General features: G+C 41.4%; 1 protein-coding gene across 1 annotated transcript in view; it reads right to left on the bottom strand.

Annotated features, from left to right (window-relative positions):
* Window positions 1–654: 654 nt before the first annotated feature.
* RGSL1 (regulator of G protein signaling like 1) overlaps window positions 655–27,192 on the bottom strand; it is a 109,374-nt gene continuing 82,836 nt past the window's right edge. Inside the window, exons 16-23 of the mRNA XM_033197828.1 lie at window positions 21,593–21,767; window positions 13,193–13,331; window positions 12,511–12,635; window positions 10,138–10,247; window positions 8,126–8,212; window positions 6,972–7,038; window positions 5,444–5,645; window positions 655–974 (exon numbers count right to left, since the gene is read on the bottom strand). Coding sequence (XP_033053719.1) covers window positions 5,609–5,645; window positions 6,972–7,038; window positions 8,126–8,212; window positions 10,138–10,247; window positions 12,511–12,635; window positions 13,193–13,331; window positions 21,593–21,767 — 740 coding nt within the window. The 3' untranslated portion in view covers window positions 655–974; window positions 5,444–5,608. The remainder of the gene's footprint in view (window positions 975–5,443; window positions 5,646–6,971; window positions 7,039–8,125; window positions 8,213–10,137; window positions 10,248–12,510; window positions 12,636–13,192; window positions 13,332–21,592; window positions 21,768–27,192) is intronic.

The raw sequence follows: 27,192 nt of genomic DNA, 5'->3' as shown, positions 1-27,192 counted from the left end.
GGCTCAGGTGATCCTCCCACCTCAGCCTCCCATGTAGCTGGGACTTGTGATGCCCTTTTCATTCTGCCCCCAAGGACCATATAATTTGTTGGAGAAAATACATTCAGAATTTTCCCAGGAATAAATTATTCACTATACCACTCCTGATCAACCACTTCCTTCATGTCCTGGGAAGTTTGGGGAAAAGATAGAAGGAGGGAAAGCAACTAAAGCCCCCACCCTCCATCTGTTCCTGGCCTTATGCTGTGCTCTTAGACTACATTATATGCAGTCAGTCTTCAAACAACCCGATGAGGTAGACATCATCAGCTCCATTTCACAATACAGTGTTGGGAGTCAGCGAGGGTAAGTAACTTGCTGATGATCACAAAGCTGCTAGGAGCAGAGATGGGATTTAAACAAGATTGCCTCATGGAAAACCATGAGCTCTGAAGGAGGGTGCAGGGCCTCCTGGTCTGAACTCTGTTGGTTGGGGGAGGGCCCACTTGTCAAAGTCACTGGGTGGGACTAGCTGGCTTGTGATCTTCATCTGGGAAGAGAAGTATTGTATCCACGAATCATTTGGATTGGAAATGGCCTTGGGAGCCCTCTTGGGAGCAACTTATCATTTTCCCTGTGCTCTTTTACTTAAGAAGAGGATGGTAGGCCCACAGATTGTGAATGTGGACATCCTTTATTCTGGCTAATGACTTGCAGCCCTGGAGGTGTATGGGTGAGGGCTGGCACCCTGAGGTCCTGCACACATGGGTCACTTCCTCCTCTGGATGACACTTGGATCAGTTGGAGGCTCTCAAAATGAGGGATAGATGTCTTTTCATACTTCTGTATAAAGAGGGGAGACTTCATGTCACTCTCTGACATGTATCAGAAAACGCTTCTATGAAGGTGAAGGCAGGTCTCAGTCACTCTTGCTCTTTCTGCTTTCCTCTGCCTCTTTCTGTCACCCTTTAGTCTGAATGGTCTGCATGCGATTCCTAAAAAACAAAGAGTTCTTTTTTTTTTTTTTTTTTTTTTTTTTTTTGAGACGGAGTCTGGCTCTGTTACCCGGGCTGGAGTGCAGTGGCCGGATCTCAGCTCACTGTAAGCTCCGCCTCCTGGGGCATCAAGATTTATTGGACTATAAAAAAATTCATGAAGACAACAGCATTTGCTATTTCTTCTTTATGGTGGTAGTCACAACTGTGATTGATAGTCGAATTGATTTTCTGTTAATAGCACACTGACTATAAGGTCAGTGAAAGCATGAACTTCACATTCTGTTTACTCCACTGCATTTCCAGCACCCGGCACAATTCATTTACTCATGCATTCAATATGTATTTATGAGGCAACCATTATTTGCATGTCACTGTGCTAGGTAAGGTGAAAAATAGTTCTTATTCTATTCTAGGTACAAATAAAAATAGGACTTGGTCTCTGCACTACAAAAGCATGTAGTCTAGTAGGTGAGACACATACATGAATAAGTATCTCAAGGAGAGGAAAAAATGTGTCTCCAAAACTAAGAGGAGAGAGTAAGAGAAGAAAGGAGAATCAGGAGGTATCACAGTGTGATGTCTGTGTGACAGAGAAGAAAGGGAAGGGCCCTTTAGACGATCACCAAGTTGCTGCAGAATGGGGTGTATGAGACAGAGAGAGGGAAAGACAAACCTGGAAAACTGGACTGAGACCATATTAGCAATGGCCTTGTATGTCCCACAAAGGAGTTGAGACTTTTCCAACCAGGTGAAGGAGGGGAATAAAAGCTTTCACACTGAGGAAATGAGCAGGTCAGATTTGTTCTCAGTGTGTGGGATGAAGCAGAGTGTTGGGTGTGTGTGGAGAGGGCAGTGTGGTGACTTCACAGGACCAGTGATGGTGATGAAGGCCTGACAAAAGCAATGCCAGTGGGATAGAGAGGAAGGCCTGGATAGCAGCAACATGTCCACGGCAGAGTGGCAGAACTTCCCATTCCTGCAGGTAAAATATGGGAGGGGAGGCAGAGGAATGAGTTGAGGATAATTCTGAGTTTTCTAGCTTGGAAGATGGGGTTGATTGGAGAAAAGAAATAAAGGGGCCAAAATTGATTTGGGACACATTAAATTTGTGCTGTGGACCCTGTTAGAATGGATTAAATTTGCAGTGACTCCTATTAGAGGAGAAGCTAGGGGCTAGGGATCTCAAGCAAATGGGAGAGTGCGTTGTAAGAAGGTAAGTTCAACAGGAGAGCCACAGGGGGCACTGACATTTAAGGAAGAAGCAGAAGAAATGCGAAGAAGAATGAGAAAGAATAGTCAGAGCTATGACCAGAGAAAGAAAAAAACGGTGTTCCCAAGTCTCTAGGAGGCGGTAATCGCATCAGAGGCCCAGATTGTGAGCTCACACATTCTTTTCTAAGGAAGGTGGTCTAGAACTGTGGTAGGTAGAATTTCAGGTGACCACCCTAGGATATCCATGTTCTAATCTCTAGAACCTGTGAATGTGTGACCTTACATAGCAAAAGGAATTAGGTGGGTGGAATTAAGGCTAAGGACCTTAAAACAGAGACATTATTCTGGATTGTCTGGGTGGGCCCTAAAAGGGAGTTGGGAGGCAGAAGAAGGAACCAGAGAGATGTGATGATAGAAGAAGAGGCAGGAGAAATTCAAAGAACGGGCAGGACTTGACCCACCATTGCTGGATTTAAAGACAGAGGAAGGAGGCCATGAACCAAGGAATACAGGTGGCTTCTCAGAAACTGAGAACAGCTCTCAGCTGACAGCCAGGAAGGAAGCAAGACCTCAGTCCTACACCTACAAAGACTGAATTCTGCCAACAACCTGAATGAAGCAGGAAACAGACCCTCCCCAAAAGCCTCCAGAGGGGAACACAGCCTTCCAGACACCTTGATGTTAGCTTGAGTCCCAGATCAGACTTCTGACCTACAGACTTGTATGATAATAATTTGTGTTGTTTTAAGCCAGTAAGTTTCTGGTAACTTGTTTTGGTAGCAAAAGGAAACTAACACAGGAACTAAAGTGGGCCAGGTTCCTTACCTGGTCCCTCTTTCTTGGCCTTTTCCTTAGATGGCAGTGGCCCCTGGATCTATTGTTGGGACTCCTTTTCCTCCCCTCTCATTTTTTTGTTCAAACTAGACCCAAGACCCAAATCTAATTTCAAGGGCAAAGTAAAAAATTAAAGCAAAGACTGCAATTTGTTGGGCTGTGGGTCAGTCTTGTCCCTAGCTAAGTTTTGTTTTAACTGTAATGTTACAGACCTTTTTAATTTCTCACTTTTTTCCTCCCTCCCTCCCTCCCTTCCTTCCTTCCTCCTTCCTTCCTTCCTTCCTTCCTTCCTTCCAGTAGAAGCTCTGGCAACACTAGGTTGGCTGACTTGAGCGGACTGTCTCTGACCCCTTTGGGACACATTCTCCAGTTCACCGCAGTCTCTACCATTCCCTCCTCTCTCTCATGAACTGCTTTATTCATTTATACACCCTGCCTGTATTCTACAGGCGACTGACTTAGTGACACTAGCCTAACTGGCATTAGGACATGTTAGATCTGGGATCTTTGAAGGGAGCATGTAAGAAACTGAAAGAAGCAATCACTAAGACTTAATAAAGGAGAAGATTTTTTTTTTTCCAACTCAGGGATGACCTATTAAGTACCGTGAATCCTTTTAAATAACATGTTTGTGTGTTTGCATACCTACACATGAATATACCCATGGTGATTGTGGAGACAAAGATAATTAAGAAATAGGAAGATGGGGCAAAGATCTAAGTTCAAATGGATCAGGAAAAGTACCTTTCTTTTCCTTAAGTGGGGCCCATCTGTTGCCAAGATGTAGGTTCAGCCATGTCCCACTCCAATGTGAGTGTATTTCAGTATGTGACCATGAGTTAGTATTTTGCTAGATCCTCGTCAGTCACCTTGTTGCTGGCCTAACATCCCCTCTAGTCTCATGCGTGGGGCTTGTGACTTACTCCTTTTTGATGAAGCGCTTCCCTGTTACCTCAATTTCACTAACTGAGCTCTTCTTTGTTCCTTACCTGGGTTCTTGCTTTAGTTTTTTGCCTGATTTTTAGGGACTGGGATTCTGTTTCATGCCCACTCTTCCTTCTATTAATTGCAGTCCTGTTCTAAAGCTCTAGCCCTGATAGGGAAGGGAAGTCTCATGTGCTTTTGTCCAGGCCTTCCTGTCTTGCTGGGCCTTCTCCCAGGGGCCCAGGGGCTCTCCACACCTGACCTTTCTTCAGCCTCGTCTAGAGTCATGTCTGCCTACAGTCTGCCTGGATCTCCTGCAATCACAGCCCCACCAGGTGACCTCAGAGTCACAGGCATTCACAAGCTCTGCTCCAACATCACCTTTTTCATCCTTGTGAAAAGTCTGGGAAATAAAAAAACATCGGCACAGCAGGAAGTCTTGGCTGGAAATTTGAAAGGATTCTCCAAAAAGCTTTCCAGCCCTTTCCTGTACTGTAACCCACAGAGATGACAAGCCAACCTCTCCTCAGTGACCTCAGGTGGAGGGCTTGTTCAGGAAATTCTGACTCATTTTACTTCTGATTTTTTTCTCAAAGGAGAGAAAATAGTCCTATTCATTTAAAATTATGACAACAGTTTAGGGATTCAGGTCAAAAACCTTAAAGTTTTTTTATCTACTAGTTGGCAAATGAACAGAACTCTCAGGAAGAACTATTCTTTTTGTGCATGAAAAGTTGCGTAAGGCCGGGTGCGGTGGCTCAAGCCTGTAATCCCAGCACTTTGGGAGGCCGAGACGGGCGGATCACAAGGTCAGGAGATCGAGACCATCCTGGCTAACACGGTGAAACCCCGTCTCTACTAAAAATACAAAAAACTAGCCGGGCGAGGTGGCGGCGCCTGTAGTCCCAGCTACTGGGGAGGCTAAGGCAGGAGAATGGCATGAACCTGGGAGGCGGAGCTTGCAGTGAGCTGAGATCTGGCCACTGTACTCCAGCCTGGGTGACAGAGCGAGACTCCGTCTCAAAAAAAAAAAAAAAAGAAAAGTTGCGTAAATGGTTGGCATAGAACAAGAACAGGCCAAAAAATCAGAAATGGTGTGTTCTAGTCCAGATGTTGCCATTTACTGTCCAGTAATCTGGAGAAAGTCACTTACCTTCTCTGTGAGTCAGATTCTGTAACTGTTTAAAAATAAATGATTTCTGACATGGTTGCCCACAGGGTTGTTGTGAGGACTTACTGAGACAATGGGTGTGAGTCACTGTCTAAATGAGAGATCCTACCATTAAAAGACACCATCTGTCCCTGCTGATAATTATAGCACCTTACTCTTGATTGCCTTCAGTGATCTCTACATCCATTTCATCGGATTCTTTAACAACCTGAACCAGGGTTTGCACACAGCCACGAAGCTGTGGAGCAAGACCTAGAGCCCAGGTCTCCTGACCCAGCTCACTGTGGAAAGAAGCTCTTCCTCTCATGCTCTGCCCAAGTCTTACCCATTGCAGTCTGGTCCTGCCATATCTGGGCTGTCACCCCATTGCCCTTCTTGATCGTTTCTGGGGAAGATGGCACCGGGGCCTTTCATTTTTGAGCAGAAAATGTTCTGTCAGTGTTAGGAGGCCTCTGAGAGATGATTTGCCTCTGCTGGGGATCTGGCTTGATTACTTCTTCTCTTTTTTGGTGTAGGATAATTTTTGTCTGAAGGGAGAGAGAACAACCAGTTATCACAATTATGATGCAGTAATTGACGTTGTGTTCTCTGTTGGTTTGTCACTGTCATTTCCTTTAGGAATGGCAAGAGCCAAAACTGAAACCTTCAGGCTTCAGAATAGGGCTTCTCACTTGCTTAGTCTCGCCTTCCCCAAGATCTTATAAACTCTGAAGCCATGCATTGCTTTTCCAGTGTAAAGAGCTTCGAAGTATCTGGTTTGTCTTCTGGGCACTGGCACTGGCAAAGAATGCCTGGGCAGCTCCAAGTCCCTGTTGGAAGGGCAGGTCTGGAAACAGGCCTGATAAGTGACATGGCTGGCAAGGACACCAGGCTGTCATTCAGAGGCTGCTGTCTACCACTTTGGCCCCCAAATAACTCTTTGGCACTCATCAGCTATGGTTTTCATGACCCCTGGGGATTCTCCCAGAGCCCTAATTTAGCATCAGTTTCACTTGGAAGTTTGTGCAGAAGTGAGTTAAGCTGAAGCAGATTTTAATAGACTCAAGTCCCTTCTGTTCTTATTGCCAATATCCTGCCAAGCAGAAGAACAGATCTTCTTTCTTTCCCACCTTATGCACCCTGCCCTGAGCAGCCTGGACTATTTGGGAAGCTGGCAATAAAAGATCATCTGAATAAAGAGAATGTAGGACACATATACACAATATAATACTAATCAGTCATAAAAAGATAAAATCATGTCTTTTGCAGCAACATGGATGGAACTGGAGATCATTATCTAAGTGAAATAACTCAGAAAAGGAAAGTCAAATATTGCATGTTCTCAGTTACAAGTGAGAGCTAAATAATATGTACACCTGGACATAGACAGCAAAATAATAGACAATGGAGACTTGGAAGGGTGCAAGAGTGGGAGGTGGGTAAGGGATGAGAAATTACCTAATGGATACAATGTATACTATTTGGATGCTGACTACACTAAAACCCCAGACTTCACTACTTCCTGATATATCCATGTAACAAAACTGCACTTGTACTCCTTAAATCGACAAAAATTAAAAATCAAAATCAAAAATCATCTGGGACACTTCCACAGCAGTAGTATTCTATTGAAAAGTGGATCAGAGACTCCAGCTTCTTAAAAGTGCCTGTCCTAGTTGGAGGTGAGAAAAGACCCCCACAGAGAAACACCTCCTTAACTTCCCACCAGAGGCAGCAAGTTCAGTTTCTAGGTTCTGCATGCTGAGGAGAGGCAGGGTACGAGGCTAGTCTCTGGAAAGTTTATACCATCTCCCATTGCATGCTTGGACATAGCAGCTCTGAACTGAAGAAGAGGATTCCCAGCTCATGCCTACCCCTGGACAGGATGCAGCTGCATGGCAGATACCACGAGTCTTGGCTGAGTAAGGTTGCTTGATGAAGCTAAAGAGAAATACAGAGAAAAACTGCATCAGAACTCATGACACAGATGCAATCACTGAAAGGTCTCCAGCCTGGAGGACCATGCCAGGAGGGCTTCCACGGACACCTCCAGGTCAGGGGTTGGAAAGTGAAGGTAAAGCAGGCCTGTTCCAGGCATATTCAGGAGACCTGGTTTCTACACTGTAATTTGTGTGTTTGTGTGTGTCCCAGGAGACTTTTCGGCTGGACACGAAGGCCATTATGTCAATCACATAGACCCAGGGAAGCAAAATAGGAGATTAGGGTAGATGAACACTAGAAATCACAAGACTTTAGGACTGTTTGGAGCCTATGGATCACAGGCAGTGTTCCACAGTGGCCTCCCCCTTGAAGCCGTGAGAAAACATGTACAAATGGGCAGGTCAGGTACGCTGGCATTTCATGCCTGTGAGATGCAGAAAAGCAGTATTTCCAACTTCTTCCCCTAATAGAAGCTGGAAGTTGGGATAGAAAGGGAAGGTTTGTTAGGAGAGACCATGTGGAAACAAAGGCAGGGTTAGTGGGTGGGAGTGGAGTTGACTCCTTAAGACTGAAGATGGGGAAGAAAAAGAATATCATATGGCCTCAGTATGTGAGATTAGAACTGCAGGGCTTGTGACAGGGAAGAGATGCATAGCAGGAGCCTCCAGGAAGCAGGAGGTATGAGATGGTGTGTTCAAACCAGCAGCTGGTCTCAGTGTGAGGGAGAAGTGACAACTAGGACATTGTGATAGTCTCTTAATAAAGATCATACATCATGCCTGGAAATGAGGAGTCAGCAGAGATATAGAGAAGCTTAAGGTACCTGCCTTCCTGGGGTTACAAAAACCAAGAAGATGGAATTATTTAGATGAGAGTTGCCCACAGAGCCATGGAAGGAGGTCAGGAGACACAATTTTCACCTCCTCTCTGCCACTCACAAGCTATGTGATCTTCAGCAAGTTACTTCACATTTTGGGGGTCTCGGTCTCCTTACGGTCAATAAGGGGATTGGCCAAGCTTGTTTTAAAGTCACCCTCTGATTGAGTAGCAAACTTTTGCTATCAGTGGGGATCCAATTCCAACTCACAATTTTGAACTGAACTTATTGCTTCCCGTTGAGGCTGCAACCACTCAATACCTCTGAGCAAGGTGAACCTTAAGATGGCATTGTCTCCTGGGGAAGGACAAAAACAAGCATTAAAAACACTTGCAACAACTCTTACTGAAATAAATCTTTCTAAGTAAGCAATAAAGCTCTTGTTTAACACACCTTAGATTACAAAATGTTAATGATAAAACATTATCTAAATCTAAACCTTTGTATGTGAAATGCTATGGTTTGAATATCACCTCCAAAACTCATGTTGAAGTTTAATTGCCACAGAGATGGTATTAAGAGACAAGACCTTTAAAAGATGATGAGGCTGGCCGGGCACAGTGGCTCATGCCTGTAATCCCAGCACTTTGGGAGGACGAGGCGAGTGGATCACCTGAGGTCAGGAGTTTGAGACCAGCTTGACCAACGTGGCAAAACCCCATCTCTACTAAAAATACAAAATTAGCTGGGCATGGTGGTGTGTGGCTGCAATTCCAGCTATGTGAGAGCTGGAGATTCTCCTGAGGCAGGAGAATCGCTTGAACCCAGGAGGTGGAGGTTGTGGTGAGCCAAGATCACGCCATTGCACTCCATTTCCAGCCTGGGCAACAAGAGCAAAACTCCATCTCGGAAAAAAAAAAAGGTGATGAAGCCACGAGGGGTCTGCTGTCATGAATGGATTATTACCATTATCATGGGAGTGGGTTTGTTATAAAGGTGAGTTCAGCCATCTCTTGTTCTCTCTCATACTCTCTTGCCCTTCTGCCTTCCACCATGGGGTGATGCAGCATAAAGTCCTTTGCCAGATGTTAATGTCATGCTCTTGGACTTCCCAGTCCCCTGAATCATGAGCCAAATACATTTCTTTCTTTATAAATTACCCAATATGAAGTATTTTGTTTTAATAACACAAAATGGACTGAGACATGAGATCAAGGATGTGAGGCTGAGAGAGGGGAGCACCATGCTCAAGGTCTCGCAACTTGTACATGATGACTCTCTGATGCTGTTCCCAGATTCACAGACCTGATTTCTTTGGTTTTCAGAACTTTCCCCTGAAAGACATTCAGCCTTGTCCTCACCAGCCACTGCCCTGTTCACTATCCTCTTCCTTGTTAAAATTCCCTTTTGCTCAAGTACCAATCACAGCTGTATGACAGATACATTCTGAGAAATGTGTCATTAGGTGATTTTGTGGTTGTGTGAATATCATAGAATGTCCTTACACAAACCAAATGGCAAAGCCCACTATACACTCAGGCTTTATGGAATAGCCTATTGCTTCTAGGCTACAAACCTATACAGCAAACTACTGTACTGAATGCTGTTGCAGTTGTGACACCATGGTATTTGTGCACCTAAACATAGCAAAAGTGCAGTAGAAGTATAGTGTTATAATTTTATGAGACTACCATTGTATATGTGGTTTATTATTGACTGAAACATCATTACGTGGTGCATGGCTGTGTGTGTGTATATATATATGCATATTTACTTATTTTTTGTGAATTCGTACAAAAGTAAATATGTGTATGCTTTCATATATCTGCTTTTATATATATATGTCTGCTTTCATAAAAATTATATATACGTAAAAACATATTTATCACATTAAAACTATATATGCAGGTTTTAATGTTGTTGCTTAATGCTATAAAATAAATGCTTTCTAAATGGGAGGGTTTAATGGAGATAGAGCAGGGGGCTTCTTAAGCAGCAGAAAAGCAGATCATCCTCTCCATGTACCCTCAACATAGACTGTGACCGGCATGCACAGAGGTGTCCCGGAGTTATTGCTGGGGACCCTCTGCTAGCACTGCTAGTGACAGATAATTTGTGCTTTACCCTGAGTCCTCCGTCTCCCTGAGGGCCAAGTAAATGAGCTGTCCTGGCTTCAGGAAACACCCTGGAGGAAGTCTTGAATGTGGCTCCTTGGGCCCTTGCTTTCTCTTCGCAAGTCTTGGTTGCTAGAGAATGGGGCTGTGAGTCATGGTGGAGCTTACCTCCATTCGAGAAAGGATACTTCTCGGTAGATTTAGGAGGGCTTTTTCTGTCCTTGAACTTCTTCCCCCTGTACTGTAAGTAAGAGCGGGTCACCTTCCAGAAACAAAACCTGTGGGAAGAAAGGCTTCTGGTCACAGGAGGGAACCCCCAGTGGAGGGGGCTGGAGCACTGAGCACAGGGGAAATGGGGCCAGGCCAGTCCTCAGAGAATATGAGTGTCCAACAGAGAAGAGGAGAGCATCCTGGCCTTGGAGTACTACCTGCCAGTGGCCTTTGTTCTGAGGCCTCCTCTTTGTCCAGACCTGGCTCCAGTGGGGGCCTGGCCTGGGCAGTTTGTTGGGACGTCTTTCTGGAACCATCAGTGAATGGAGCCTGTAAAGGGCCTGCTATCCCGAGGCCTGGGGTGAGGTTAACCCCTGAGGTGCACCCCAGCATCAGACTCTGACATCCCTATCTGACCCCACCTGGTATGGCCAGAGTGTCCGAAGGGCATTTGCTCAGGTCCTAACCCTAGTTTCCACCCTGACCCTTATTGAGAGCCTTCACCACCTCACTCTATTCCCAGCAGGCCCTTCCCTGGAATAGACCCAGTTTCTCATGTGAACTCAGATTTATATACTCTTTATGACTTTTATGTTCTCTAGAAGCCTGTGTAATACTCACCACCATCTCTTCCTTCCTGGCTCCAAGCCCCTTGTTATCCCTACCTTCAGCCAGTCCTTGGATTGGACCCCTTGGAGGTCAATCTTGGCTAAGACTGAATTTATTTTCTATGGCGCTTCGGCTCTGGTGGTTTTGCCTGCTGCCCTCCTCCCCTCTCTCTGAGGGTCAGTCTGCCCTATGCCAGTAGACTTTTCCCATTTCACTTGCTGAACTGGGTCTCCTTCCCCTAATGGACCTCCCAATATGCCGCACATGCATTATTTATAGTGATGAGAGACCAAGAGACCCACTTACCAAGTGATTCTAGGCAAGTCCCTCAACCACTCTGAACCTCAGTCTCATCTGTAAAACAGGGATAATAATACTTCTCCCCACCCACTGCATAGGGTTGTGGAGAGGTTCATTTAAGATAATATATGTAAACACAGTTTGCATAATGTAAATTTCTTTATAAGTATGTAGGAAAGTAAGTAAAGAAACTGCAGGAGGAACAGGAATCCAAAGCCTCCCTAAAGCATGTCTCATTTTTCTAAGCACATAGGAGACAGCTGAACACTGGCTCATTCAAGAGAAGCATATATTTCTCAGAGGTTCCCAATCCCTCCAAAAGTCTCTGGGTGAATGTCTATTTAGTCCTTGCTAGGAGAACTAGAATTAAGTTCTAGACAACATTTGATGATCAAAAGGTTAAATTGCTTGTCTTGAACTTAGATTTTTGTACTTCTCTCGGTTCTGTATTAAATAATTTATTATCTTAGGGATTTTAAAATAAAGGTTAGAGATTGGTAAGCAATTTCACACTTCTGTTTTAATAAAGTAATTTTTTTTTTTTTTTTTGGTGGAAGATGGGAAATTCTAAGACTCAAAGTCACTTTATAATCTAAGTGTCCTGATTATCTTTGTCTGGGAACATTTCAGTCAGGTGTCCTCTGGTCACTACCACCCAAGGCACTGCCGTTCACCATGTGGAAGATATGAACTGAAACTCTGGCAGACCACAGGAATAAACAGAATAAATAACCAGCTGGGAGGGCTCAGGCCAAATCTCCACAGGATAGGTTAGAAACCAGTGGGCCACAGATTGCATTTGGCCACAAAATATCTGCATATATTTTGCTTGCTTCATTTTTGATTTTTGGCCTTCACAGGTTCGTCACCATGTTTTAGTTTTGTTAGTTGCTATATTTGCCACTTTAACCTTGGAAGAGATGAAATACACATTTGAATGTCTAGCTCCTCTTGATAATTGGAGTATCTAGCAACTGTGTCCCCCTCAGTGGTAATTATGGGGATTTGAGCACAGCAGAGCAAAACACGGGCTTACTTTCTTCATGCAGCTCCTTAAGCACAAGCAGTTGTGTTAGCCTCAACAGAATTTCTCACCAAGTGGCTGTGGTTCAGTCTTACCTTCTTGTGAGAAACCCAGGCCTAAGAAAATCTCACATTCTTGCTCCAAGCAAGCATAGAAAGAGGAGGGGTGGGAAACCAGGCGTTTTGGTTCTCAGTCTTACTTTGCCTTCCATCTGTGGATTCAGTGTTTGGTGTTCTGTGTGAGGGATGGAGTGAGGTGAATAGGATAAGAAAACACCATCTCAGTTCCCCCTAGAAACTGGAAAAATGAAACAGAGTGCTAGAGGAAGACAGAAAACTCTCTCCAAACTAAGTGTGTTTTCCTGACCTGGCAGTCACTGAATAAGGAGAAATAGTTACCTTTTCCAGAAGTACATAATGACGGGGAAGACAGACATGATAGCCCCATGGAAGATGCTCCGATCTAGGTAGCCCTCTGTGATGGCAGCAAGGATGGCATCCTTCTGGGACTCAGAGACATTCACCTACCCGCAGAGTGGGAGCCTGTCACTGATGAAAGCTCCAAGGGAAGGCAGGAAACCTCTCCTGGCCTCCAGAACCCCATGACCACCCCCTCTCCAAAAGGCAGATGGTTTTCATGGAGTTGCTAGGTAAAGGATATTTAGGGCCGGGCGCAGTGGCTCAAGCCTGTAATCCCAGCACTTTGGGAGGCCGAGACGGGCGGATCACGAGGTCAGGAGATCGAGACCATCCTGGCTAATACGGTGAAACCCCGTCTCTACTTAAAAATACAAAAAACTAGCCGGGCGACAAGGCGGGCGCCTGTAGTCCCAGCTACTCGGGAGGCTGAGGCAGGAGAATGGCATAAATCCGGGAGGCGGAGCTTGCAGTGAGCTGAGATCCGGCCACTGCACTCCAGCCTGGGTGGCAGAGCAAGACTCCGTCTCAAAAAAAAAAAAAAAAAAAAAGGATATTTAGTTGGCCAGGACTTATGAGGTACCTGATAATTAACTTTCTAATTGTCCTTGTGGGGGAAATGCTTCTTGGTGAAAGGCCAGAGTGGAGTGGGAGTCTTTCTTACCCTCAGCTTTGGAGGGATGTCAGAATTCAGGAAGAGTTTTTGGATAATGTTCATTTTGGACCGCATTAGGATCACATCATTCTCATTGTATGCCCGGTTGACCTGTAGCACGTGGGCTGAACTTACCAGATTATTAAATCTAAAAAAGAAATGTGAAGTAGGAAATCAGGAGGAGAAGATGAAAACAGTGACTAACAAGGCCCCCAGCCTAGACTCATTTCTGGCCCAAAAAAGGCAAGGCCAGCTCTAGGCCAGGTTGTGACTTTATTCATTCAGTCATAATTCATCCATTGGCAAATACTGAGCACTTACCACAGGTCAGATAACACATCAAGTGCCCCTTCAAGTGCATTGAATTTCTTCACCACAAATCCCCTTGTTCATCCCACCATCCCTTCTTCACCCATTCTGGCCCTGCAGCATTGGCACCTCTAATGACTTAAAGGCCTAAGGACTATCTTGCTCTTCCCTCTCCTGTGCTGACCTGAGGCAAGCCCTGAGATGCAGTTAGGTCCCACTCCTGTAGAGCACTTTAGGCAATGAAAGGAGGTTTGGACTTACTTCCAGTGGTAATGGAAAGCCAGTAGAAGATTTTCTTTTTTGTTGTTTTTTTTTGAGATAGAGTCTCACTCTGTCGTCCAGGCTGGAGTGCAGTGGTGCGATCTCGGCTCACTGCAAGCTCTGCCTCCCGGGTTCAAGCCATTCTCTGCCTTAGCCTTGCGAGTAGCTGGGACTACAGGCGCCCGCCACCATACCCGGCTAATTTTTTGTATTTTTTAGTAGAGACAGGGTTTCACCTTGTTACCCAAGATAGTCTCGATCTCCTGACCTCATGATCCGCCCACCTCGGCCTCCCAAAGTGCTGGGATTACAGGCGTGAGCCACCGTGCCCGGCCACCAGTAGAACATTTTAGGCAGGAGAATGATCTAGTCTGGTTTGTGTTTTTAATAGGCAACGCTGGTTGTTATACAGAGAATAGTTTGTAGAGGTCAAGCGAGGAAGAAGAGGCAATGTGGTGGGAATGGGAGCAGCAGCAGGTGAGGCTATTCACTCTGACTAGTATTTCCCTCTGCTCCTCCATTGCCTCCCCCTACATCCTTTATTATCTGACTAACCCCTACTCTTCCTTAGCTTAGATTACCCAAGAATTTTGGGTCTCCCAAGAAACCATACCTGAGGACTTACAGCTGTCTAAATACTCTTCCTGTGCCTGATTCTCCCATAGCACCTATCATCCTGAGACACTTCCTAACTTTTGTTTGTGTCTTTTCTGCCATCCTCGTTAGTTTGTGGGATCTTAGAAGTAGAGAGCACATCTTACTTGTTTTTTGTATATCTGGTGTCAAACCCAGTGTTCAGTAAAGAGTGAGTAATCAACAAGCATTTGTGGAAATGAGCTAAATCCATCACTGGGGTGCAGTAGAAGATCTCTTAACCAAACTCTTCTAACTGATGCATGAGTTACCAGGTGTCTACATTTTTGAAAAACACACTGATTGATGCCCATGACATGCTGACTGCATAGATTAGAGGGACATCTTTAGTACACTCTCAGCTTTCTCAAACTAGTAGAAATGAATGTGTACCAGGAGTTGTGTTTCTTCCCAAATATCTTTCCCTATTGTAAAGATAATTAGTAACTATAATTTCTATAATTAGTAACTTGTGAAAACTGATAAAATATGAACATGAAAGAAAAGTTATTATTTCTATGAAAACAAATTAGAATGTTTTGGAAATTCTAATGAAGGCAAGTAGCTTTTTAAAAAAGTGCTGTTGGCTGGGTGCAGTGGCTCACACCTGTAATTTCAGGACTTTGAGAGGATGAAGTGGGCGATCATGAGGTCAGGAGATCGAGACCATCCTGGCCAATATGGTGAAACCCCGTCTCCACTAAAAATACAAAAATTAGCTGGGCGTGGTGGCATGTGCCTGTAGTCCCAACTACTTGGGAGGCTGAGGCAGGAGAATCGCTTGAACCCGGGAGGCGGAGGTTGAAGTGAGCCAAGATGGTGCCACACTCCAGCCTGGTGACAGAGTGAGACTCCGTCTCATAAAAACAAAAACAAAAGACTGTTGAGTTAGGTGTGGCCAGGCAGTTTTAAACATAAAAAGGTACAAAAATCCAGAAAGATTGAATTGCTTCACAGTAATCTTTAAATTCTGTTCCACTTTAAAGAAATAAAAATTCAAATCAGTAGACAGACACTCTAGGTTCCAAAATGTTAGCATAGAAGCAAGTTGGCTTCATTCTCCCATATGGAAACTCAAAACAAACAAATAGTACTGAGATTATTACCAGCAATATTTCAGAACTCAAATATAATGAGACAGAGGAGAAAAAAGTAAAAAGAATGAAAAGTAATGAAGACACCTATAAGATATACAAAATTACTTCAAAAGAGCAAATCTAAAAATTATTGGTGTTCAAGAGGGAGTTGAGCAAGAGCAAGGAAAAGAAAACTTATACAAAACAACAACAGAAAACATTCTAAAACTTGACATAGACATACATGTTCAGGTACAGGGAGGTCAGAGAACATTAAATAAATTCGACCCAAATAAGACTACCCCAAGTATTATAGTAATCAACTCTTAAAGGTCAAGGACAAAGAGAGAATCCTAAAAGCAGAAAAAGAAGAAAATAACATACAAAGAAGCTCCAATTCATCAGGCGACAGACTTCTCAATGCAAACCATAAAGGCCAGGAGAAAATGAGAAAACACTTTCAAAGTGCTAAAAAAACAAAACAAAACAAAACAAAAAACCACCATCCAAGCATACTGTATCCAGTAAAGCTATCCTTCAACTATGAAGGAGAGATAGCCTTTCCTAGACAAACAAAAGCTGAGAAAATTCATGACCAACAGACATATCTTACAAGAAATGCTAAAGAGAGTTCTTTATTCTGAAAGAAAATGACACTAACATGCAAGAAGGAAGCATTTGAAGGTATAAAACTCACTGGTAGAAGTGAGTGCACAGACCAACCCAGAATATTCTAATATAGTAATTGTGATGTGCAATTCACTCATAACTCTAGTATGAAGCCTAAAAGACAAATTTATCAGAAGGAACAATAGCTAAAGCAATCTGATAAGAGACAAGCAATATAAAATATGCAAATTGAGACAAAATGTCCAAATGTTGAGAGGATGGAGTTAAAGTGTAGAGGTTCATTTTAGTTTCTTTTGTTGTTGTTTCTCTTCTTTTCTTTGTGATGTAAGATAAGCTGTCATCTCATTAAAATAATTTGTTATATCCACAAAATATTTTTGGTAATCCTCATAGTAACCACAATGCAGAAACCTATAATAGTTACACTAAAAATAAAAAGCAATGAATTAAAATACAGTACCACAGAAAATTACTTAATCACAAAGGAAGACAGTAAGAAAGGAAGAGAGGAGTTCAAGAACAACTGGAAAACAAGCAACAAAATTGCAGTAGTAAGTTCTTACTTATTAATAAGAATGTTGACTATAAATAGACTCAATTCTCTAATTAAAAGACATACGGTGGCTGGATGGATAAAGAAACAAGACCCAACTACATGCTACCTACAAGAAACCCACTTCACCTATAAAAACACACATAGACTAAAAGTGAAGGGATGAAAAAAGATATTCTATGTGAGTAGAAACCAAAAAAAGAGCTGGGATACCTTTATCTACATCAGAAAAAATAGGCTACAAGTTGAAGACTCTAAAAAGAGACATAGTTATTATATAATGATAAAAGGATCAATTCAGTAAGAAGATATAACAATTATAAATATTGATGCATTCAAGATGAGAGCACCCAAGTATATAAAGCAAACATTAAAAGATCTAAAGGGAGAGAAAGGTTGCAATACAATAATAGGAGGAGATTTCGATACCCCACTCTTAGTAATGGACAGATCATCTAGACAGAAAAATCAACAACAAAAAATTGCAATTAAACTACACACCACACCAAATAGGTCTAACTGACATTTACAGAACATTTCACCCAACTGCTACAGAATATACAATCTTTTCATCAGCACATGGAACATTCTTCAAAATATACCACAAGACAAGTCTCAACAAATTTCCAAAAGTAGAAATAAAATCAAGCATCCTGTCTGACCATGATGGAAAAAAACTAGAAATCAATACCAAGCAGAACCTTGGAAACTGTTTCCTACAGTACATGGAAATTAAACAACATGCTCCTGAATGACCAGTGGGTCAATGAAGAAATAAAGGAGAAAATTAAAAAATTCCTTGAAACAAATGAAGATAGAAATACAACATTCCAAAATCTATGGGATACAACAAAAGCAGTACTAAGAGGAAAGTTTAGAAAATAAATACTTACATCAAAAAAGTTGAAAGACTTCAAATAAACAACCTATTGATGCCCTCAAGGAACTAAAAAACAAGAACAAACCAAACACAAATTAGTAGAAAGAATAAAATATTAATAATATCAGAGCAGAAATAAATGAAATTAAGACTAAAAAATACAGAAGATTAATGAAACAAAAAGTTGGTTTTTTAAAAATATAAACAAAATCATTAAGCCTTTAGCTAGACTGATAAAGGCAGAGAGAAGATCCAAATAAATAAAATCAGAAACAAAAAAGAGACATAGTCATTAGAGATTATTATGTACAACTATACACCAACAAATTGGAAAGCCTAGAAGAAATGAATAAATTCTTGGATACAGAAAAACTATTAGGTTGAATCATGAGGACACAGAAAACTCAAATGAACAGATAATGAGTAATAAGATTGAAGCCATAATAAGTTTCCCATCAAAGAAGATGCCAGGACCTGATGGCATTAATTCTACCAAAAATTTAAATAAAAACTAATATTAATTCTACTCAAACTCTTAAAAAATACAAAAGGAGAGAATATTAAAAACTCATTCTACAAGGCCAACATTGACCCGACACCAAAACCAGAGAAGGATGCAGCAAAGAAAAAGAAAACTATAGGCCAATATCACTGATGAACACAGATGCAAAAAGCCTCAACAAAATACTAGAAACTAGATTCAACAACACATTAAAAAGATCATTCACCATCATCTAATGGGATTAATCCCAGGAATACAAGGATGATTCAACATACGCAAATCAATAAATGTGATATATCACATTAACAGAATCAAGAATAAGAGCCATATGATCATTCCAATAGATGATGAAGCATTCAATAAAATTCAACATCTCTTTATGATAAAAACCCTCAACGAATTGGGTATATACGAAATATACCTCAAAATAATAAATGCAAATATATGATAAACCCACAGCTAACATCATACTGAATGGGGAAAAATTGAAAGTTTTTCCTATAAGATCTGGAACAAGTCAAGGATGCCCACTCTCACTACTCTTATTCAATATAGTGGTGGAAGTTCTAGTCAGAACAATTAGGCAAGAGAAAGAAATAAAGGGCATCCAAACTGGAAAGGAAGAAGTCAAATTAGCCTTGTTCACAGCTGATATAATCTTATCTTTAAAAAACTGAAAGACTTCACCAACAGCCTATTACAACTCATACATTCAGTAAAGTTGCAGAATACAAAATCAACATATGAAAATCAGAAGCATTTATATACAACAACAATTAACAATCTGAAAAAGAAATCAAGAAAGCCATCTCATTGACAACAGCTACAAAGAGCATAAAATACCTAGGAATTAACTTAAACAAAGAACTGAAAAATATATACAAGAAAATACTGATGGAAAAATTGAAGGCACACACACACACACACACACACACACAACTGACGTATATTCCATGCTCATGGGTTGGAAAACATAATATTATTAAGATGTCTACACTAGGCCGGGCGCGGTGGCTCAAGCCTGTAATCCCAGCACTTTGGGAGGCCAAGACGGGCGGATCACGAGGTCAGGAGTTTGAGACCACCCTGGCTAACACGGTGAAACCCCGTCTCTACTAAAAAAATACAAAAAGCTAGCCGGGCGAGGTGGCTGGCGCCTGTAGTCCCAGCTACTCGGGAGGCTGAGGCAGGAGAATGGCGTAAACCTGGGAGGCGGAGCTTGCAGTGAGCTGAGATCCGGCCACTGCACTCCAGCCCGGTGACAGAGCGAGACTCCGTCTCAAAAAAAAAAAAAAAAAAAAAAAAAAGATGTCTACACTACCCAAAGAAATTTATACATTCAGTGCAATCCCTATCAAAATACCAACGGCATTCTTCACAGAAATAGAAAACACAATCCTAAAATTTACATGGAACCACAAAAGACCCTGAATAGTCACAGCAATCCTGAACAAAAAAAACAAAGCTGGAGGCATCACTCTAGCTGACTTCAAAATATACTACAAAGCTATAGTAACTAAACCAGCATGGTGCTGGCATTAAAAACAGACACATAGACCCATGGAACAGAAGAGACAATTCAGATATAAATCCATGCCTTTGCAGCCAATGCACTTTTGACATAGGTACCAAGAATGTACAATGGGAGAAAGGATCGTCTCTTCAATAAATGGTGATAGGAAAACTGAATGTCCATATGCAGCAAAATGAAACAAGACACCTATCTCTCACCATATACAAAAATCAAATAAAAATGTATTAAAGGCTTAAATCTAAAACTCTGAAACTATTGTAAGAAAACATTGGGGAAACAGGGCAGGACATTGGTTTGGGTAAAGGTTTTTGTGTAAGAAGCATAGGAAGCCAAAGCGAAAATACACAAATGGATCACATCAAGCTAAAAAGCTTCTGCACAGCAAAGGAAGCAATCAACAAAGTAAAGAGATAACCCACAGAATGGGAGAAAATATTTGCAAACTATCCATCTGACAAGAAATTAATAACCAGAATATATAAGGAGCTCAAACATCTCAATAACAAAAAAACCAAATAATCTGATTTTTTAAATGTGCAAAAGATCTGAATAGATATTTCTCAAAAGAAAACGTTCTTGTCTTCTTTTGTCTTTCATATACCCAAAAGGTATATGAAAAACTGCTAAGATCACAAATCATGAGAGAAATGCAAGTCAAAACCACAACGAGATATCATCTTACCCTAGTTAAAGTGGCTATTATCAAAAAGACGGGGAATAACACATGCTGGTGAGCATGTGTGAAAAGGGGAAACCTTGTACCTGGTTGGCGGCAATGTAAATTAGTATAGCCACTGTGGAAAACAGTATGGAGCTTCCTCAAAAAGCTAAACATAGAACTACTATGTGATCCAGCAATCCTAATACTGGGTATATATCCAAAGGAAAGGAAATGAGTATGTTGAAGAGATATTTGCACTCCCATGTTTATTGTAGCACTATTCACAATAGCCAGAATATGGAATCAACCTAAGTGCCCATCAGTGGATGAATGATTAAAGAAAATGTGGTGTATACAGATACACAATAAAATAGTATTAAGCCACAGAAAAGAACGAAATCCTGTCATTTGCAGCAACATGGGTGGAGCTGTAGGTGATTATGTTAAGTGAAATAAGTCAAACACAGAAGGACAAATATCACATGTTTTCACTCATAGTGGGAGCTAAAAAAGTGGATCTCAGGTCATTACCAGAAACTGGGAAGGGTAGGGGGTGGGGGGATGAAGGAAGACAGTTTGATCAAGGGGTACAAATACACAGTTAGATAGAAGAAATAAGACCTAGTGTTCCATGGATCAGTAGGGTGACTATAGTTAATAATCATCTATCGTACATTTCAAAATATCTAGAAGAGAATAATTTGAATCTGTCTAGCATAAAGAAAAAATAAAGAAGATGATGGATATCTCAATTATCCTGATTTGATCTTTACACATTATATGAACGTATCAAAATATCACATACACCTCCAAAATATGTAAATCTATTATGTATCAATTAAAAAAATAATTAGTAGACAGCTTTTAGGGTATAGTCTATACAAGAAAAATTTACAGACCTCCCGTTGTGGATTGACTTTGGCTTTACATAAAAAATTTGACAGGTGAGTTAATGTACACTAATATGTCTTAACTTAAAAATATCTGTTTACTGTCATACAGACACACACACAATTTGTATTATCGTAATTCCTGGCTTTAACTAAAGAATATTGGTCCCATGGTGTTACATAATAGGACTTACTCACATTTATAAATAATGGAGAAAAACATGCTTCCCTTTTCTGGGACTAAACAACTGCATTTTAACAGGGGAATTTCTGGAATACTGAAGAGCTTTTAGGACCCAAAGAATAGAAAGATGGAAATCAACTGAGTGATGGCATACAGTAAGATTTTCAGAAGGAGAGATTCTTACTGGACAGGGCTGAAATCACTGTGTCTCTAACAGATCAAGCCAGTTTCTGCTGGGTAGTCCTAAGGATGAAAAATCATTTTCAGGGCAGAAGAAGGAGAGGTGGGAAACTTACTTCTCCATTTCAGAAAAGAAATATAGATCATTGATCACAAAGTTGACAGTGATAATCCTGTGGCCATATATACGACGCTTTACAAGGGTTGTGTCTCCATTCTCTTGGTCTGCACTCCGGACACTTGCGGAGGGTGGAGCTGAACGTCCCGATGTGTTGTGTGGTGTGGTGAAATCTGAGAGAGAAAGAAGAAGGAATTACAATCTTGTTTGATCAAGTCACTCTTATCCTCAACCTGGGCATAACAAAAAGAAGAAAGGAGACTGTGGATCTACCCTTTTGGCCTACTGAAATAGTCACTTTCTGCCATTGGGCTCAACCTTTTACTTGGACTTGAAAAATCCATCTACTCAGATAATATGACAACACACATAAAACATAAGTTAAGTGAGCACTGAGGGTGCTTATCTTATAGAAATAGAATCACACTACAGTTACGCTAATCCATAAGGTTTCTGCAGAGACTGTGAAAATGAAACATGCAGATGTGACCTTCCAAATGGAGTGTGTAGCACTGATGGTGCTCACTCAAGTTTTAACAGGAAGTAATTTAGGAGCAAATGAGGAAAGCAGCACAAAGAAACAGTCAAAATATCAAGAGTAAAGAAGTTAGCGGGCGCGGTGGCTCAAGCCTGTAATCCCGGCACTTTGGGAGGCCGAGACGGGCAGATCATTAGGTCAGGAGATCAAGACCATCCCGGCTAACACGGTGAAACCCCGTCTCTACTAAAAAATACAAAAAACTAGCCGGGCGAGGTGGTGGGCGCCTGTAGTCCCAGCTACTCGGGAGGCTGAGGCAGGAGAATGGCGTGAACTCGGGAGGGGGAGCTTGCAGTGAGCTGAGATCCGGCCACTGCACTCCAGCCTGGGCGACAGAGCAAGACTCCGTCTCAAAAAAAAAAAAAAAAAGAAGTTTATTAAGGAAACCGAGGGTAGAAAGCTAGAGTACAAAAGAGAGTAACAAGTACAGGAGAGCACAAGAGCCACTAGAAGATTTGGATTGTGTGTCAGAAAAATAGAATGCTTCCTTTAGAAAGTTTCTTGACTAGATTATATCCAAAGACATCTCTTCATAGGGATTGAGGTCTGAGAAAAGAACAGGTTTGGGCTGGATCTGACAGATAGACCCTGGTTAATTATCTGGCTGGGTTTCAGAAAAATGTCTAATCTGGCTCTAGAATTTACCATTCTGCCTGCAAATCCTTTATTCTGGAGTGCTGTTCAGGATTTATTGAAGTCGGTGTGGTGCTCCCTATGGCGCAGGTGGGATCCCTTTTGGTGCAGTATTGTATATAGAATGGGAGGGTAACTACAAGAGTCCATAAATACCTAGCACTTGTTATGTCTCAGACATTGTGCTATAGGGTTACTATACTGAATAAGACATAAGATCTCTCTCCTACTATCTTTCAATCTTTCTCTCTTAGACTTGAGTTTGAAGGGAAAAAAATGTCTAGATAACAGTGGAAACTGATATGATGGTTAGGGATTCTAGGAAAAGAGGGTGATAAATTCACCCAATAAACCTGTAAGCCATCGGATGCTTGTAAACTGGCTCTGGCAGTAGAGGGGGAGACTTAATTTGTATTATTCGCTGATTTAGATAGTAAATATTCTCACTGTAATAGATTTTTAGCTACTGACGATTTGTTCAGTAGCTCACAAAATGTCAGGATATTTAACAGCTGGCTCTTACCAGCCAGTATGAGAGGCTCCAGCTCCCTATTACCTGGGAATCATATTTGACTTCTTCCTCTTTCCACATCCAATTAGTCACCAAATATTGTTGATTCTACTTTCTAAATATATTTCAAGTGTATCTACTATTGGTCTTTCTTGCAGGGACATTTGTTTAAAGAATCATCATCTTTCACTTGTTCCAAAAGCCGCGTAAGTGTTCTCAGGGTCAGGACTAGGGCCCTGACCTGCTAAGGTCAGGTAGGTGCCTAGGACACAGTTTAAGGAAGCATTCACTATCAATGTGTTACAAGTGCGGGGTTGGCATCTGCATGAGCCTGACGGTCAGTGCCTCCTTAATTTTTGTGTATTATATGCCTCCCTTGCCTTACCCTAGTTCCAGCCCTGACTGTGCTTCCTACACTTAATTTTGCTTTTGTGTAGTATATTCCCTACATTATAGTCAGGATGATGATTCTAACTTGGCTACTGTTACTAATCTGCTGAATTTTTTTTTTTTTTTTTGAGGGAGTCTCACTCCGTTGTCTAGGCTGGAGTGCAGTGGTGGGATCTCAGCTCACTGCAAGCTCCACTTCCAGGGTTCAAGCAATTCTCCTGTCTCAGCCTCCTGAGTAGCTGGGATTACAGGCATGTGCCACCACACCTGGCTAATTTTTGTATTGTTAGTAGAGATGGGGTGTCACCATATTGGTCAGGCTGGTCTCGAACTCCTGACCTCTGGTGATACACCCACCTTGGCCTCCAAAGTACTAGGATTACAGGCTTGAGCTACCACTCCCAGCCTGATGAAACTTTTTTATCGGAATGTCCACTTTTGTTCAAGGTAGAGTGCCAAGGACCAGATTTATCCTCCCTCCAGAAACGATTTTTAAAAATCAGACGAAATATAGTGGAACAGTTTTTAAGACACTGACTATCAGAGAATTAAGGACAGTGATCACTAAGATTTGGGAAAAATGAGTGAGCCCTACTTTTGCCCCACGTTACCACCTTGAGATAGGATCCATTCCACAGTCAGGGAGGGAAAACCCAGATCAAGTTCGGTGGACTCTCTGAATTGAGGAGATGGACCTGAGAGTCCAGTGAGACCAATGTGGCTAGAGTTTACAAGACAGAGTTCAAAGAGGAGAGGGAGAACCTGGAAATCTGTGGAGGTTCCCTCAAGTACTCAGCAGAGTGCTGACCAGCTCAAGATATGAGGAAATTACCCAAAGCTTGAGCGTAGGGGGATCTGAAAGCATTAAAGAACGGTCCTTGGTGCTCACACAGAAGCAGACATAGTGCCTGTTTCCACCGGGAGACTAGAAAAACTCATAATTTATGAGGAATTTAGTAGAATACTCAGGAAAGTTTTACCTCAGTAGTGGAGAATAGCCATACAAATAACATGGCTCTGGATTCACTTAATCAATGATTAAAGGAAGATACAAAAGAATAAAACTATTTTCGAGTAACTTAACTGCATCCCTGAACAAAGTTTAGGCATATTTTATAGGAAGACGAAAATATCCAACACCTAAAAAGATAAAATTTACAATGTCTGGAAACCTATTTTAAGGTTCTTATCCTTTATCTGAAATACTTGGGACCAGAAGTGTTTCAGATTTTGGAGTTTTGGAATATCTGCATATACACAACGAGACATTTTTGGCATGGAACCCAAATCTAAACACGAAATTTATTTATGTTTGTATACTCCTTATATATATAGCCTTAAGGTAATTTTATTTTTTTCCTTGGGGACACTGAATAAATTGTGTATTGCACCCCTCCCTGCATTTTGACTGCAACCTGTTACATGAGGTTAGGTGTGAAATTTTCCATTTGTGGTGTCATATCAGTACTCAAAAAGTTTTGGATTTTGGAGGATTTCAGATTTTGGATCTTCAAAAGACACTACTTAAAAGTGAAAAAGCAAGCCATCAACTGAGAGAAAATATTTTCAAAATATATCCATCAAAAATATTCCCAGATTATGTAAAGAATTCTTATAACCCAATAATAAGACAACAAAGTTCTTAAAAAATGGGCAAGAGATACGGACAGACACTTCACTAAAAATAGCACAACATGTATGGCAAATTGTATGGTTTGACCATGTCTTCACAAAATCTCATCTTGAATTCCCATGTGTTGTGGGAGGAACCTGGTGGGAGATATTTGAATCATGGGGGCAGGTCTTTTCTGTGCTGTTCTCATGATAGTGAATAAGTCTCATGAGATTTGATGGTTTTAAAACAGGGGAGTTTCCCTACACAAGCTCCTGTCTGCCTGCTGCCATCCACTTAAGATGTGACTTGCTCCTCCTTGCCTTCTGCCATGATTGTGAGGCCTCCCCACCCACATGGAACTGTGAGTCCATTAAAACCTCCTTTTCTTCCCTGTCTTGGGTATGTCTTTATCAGCAGTGTGAAAATGGACTAATATGGCAAGCAAGCACATGAACACATACTCAACATCATTAGTCATTAGACAAAATAAAAATTAAATGAAAACAAAATACCATTACATACCCTCTAGAATGGCGAAAATTAAAAAGACGGATGATATCAAAGGTTGGTGAGGATGGGGAACGATTGAAACTTTCCTACATCGGTGGTGAAAATGCAAAAATGGTACAACCACTTTGGAAAACAGCTTGACAATTCCTTATAAAGTTAACATACACTTACCACATAACCCAGCACTTCTACTTTCAGATATTTACCCAAAAGAAATAACATGTATCCACACAAATACTTGTACTTGAATATTTACAGCAGGGTAATTCATAACAGCCCCAAAGTGGAATCAACTCAATATGTAACAATTGGTGAATGCATAAACAAATTGTGCTATGGTACAATGGAATAATACCCAGCAATAAAAAGGAATGAGCTACTGATATATGCAATAGCATAGACAAATCTGAAAAGCATCACGCTATATAAAAGACGCTGGTCACAAAAGACTATTGCATGCATGCACTAAGACTACTGCTTGATTCCATTTATATTAAATTCCTTAAAAGACTAAACTGTAGTAATAGAAAGTAGGTCAGTTGTTGCCAGACCAGAGAGTAGTAGTGGAAGGGGAAGGGTGTTGATTAAAAAGACACATAAATGAATTTCTTGTGATGAAGCAAGTATTCCATATCATGACTGCAGAGATACTTACATTCTCAAATTGTGCAATTAAAATTGGTTAATTTTACTGTATAAAATTGTAGCTTAAAAAGTGATTCTAAAAAGTAATTTAAAAATAAATGGGAAGAAAATAAAACAAAGCAGCAAGAATGCATAACTCTTGAGGATTTTTGTTTAAAAGGGAAACAGACAAATGTGCCAGATAATTTGAGGGGAATGTAGAATCAGGGAGAAATTATTATTAATTTTTGCTTGAGAGGTACTATGTCATATTTGGTGCCGACTGAGTAATCCAGCAGAGAAAATAAAAATGATGCAGGAGAATAAGTAAAAATGACTGGATGAATGCCCTTGAGTAGATGAGGGCCTGGATGCTTCTTTAGGAGCAAGGACAGGCAGCCTACTCAGTGACTAGAGCCTGTGAATACAGAGGAGGCTAACCAGGTGATTCAGAGGAGGGAAGCTGGAAAACTTCTCTTCTGATTGCTTCTGTTTTCTCAGATACTAAACACACACACACTCTGGCCTAAGAAAATCAGTAAGATTAATGGAGTGGAAGTTCCATTGGGAATCAAAGTTTGTTTGAGGCAGGAAACTGTAGAAAGAGTATGAAAACACATGTACATTTTAAAAAGCAATAGTAAAATAAATGCTTGTGTTCAAGATAGGGTTTGCACCTGTGATGGGTAAAGGGGCACCAGGTGTCATCTGAGTTACGCCATTTTCTATTTCTTGGCTTGGATGATGGGTATTCAGCTGCTCATATAGTCACTTATA

Source organism: Trachypithecus francoisi, unplaced genomic scaffold (genome assembly GCF_009764315.1).
Source record: "Trachypithecus francoisi isolate TF-2019V2 unplaced genomic scaffold, Tfra_2.0 Lachesis_group5, whole genome shotgun sequence".
NCBI lineage: Eukaryota > Metazoa > Chordata > Mammalia > Primates > Cercopithecidae > Trachypithecus > Trachypithecus francoisi.
This window is presented reverse-complemented; position numbering and strand designations above follow the sequence as displayed.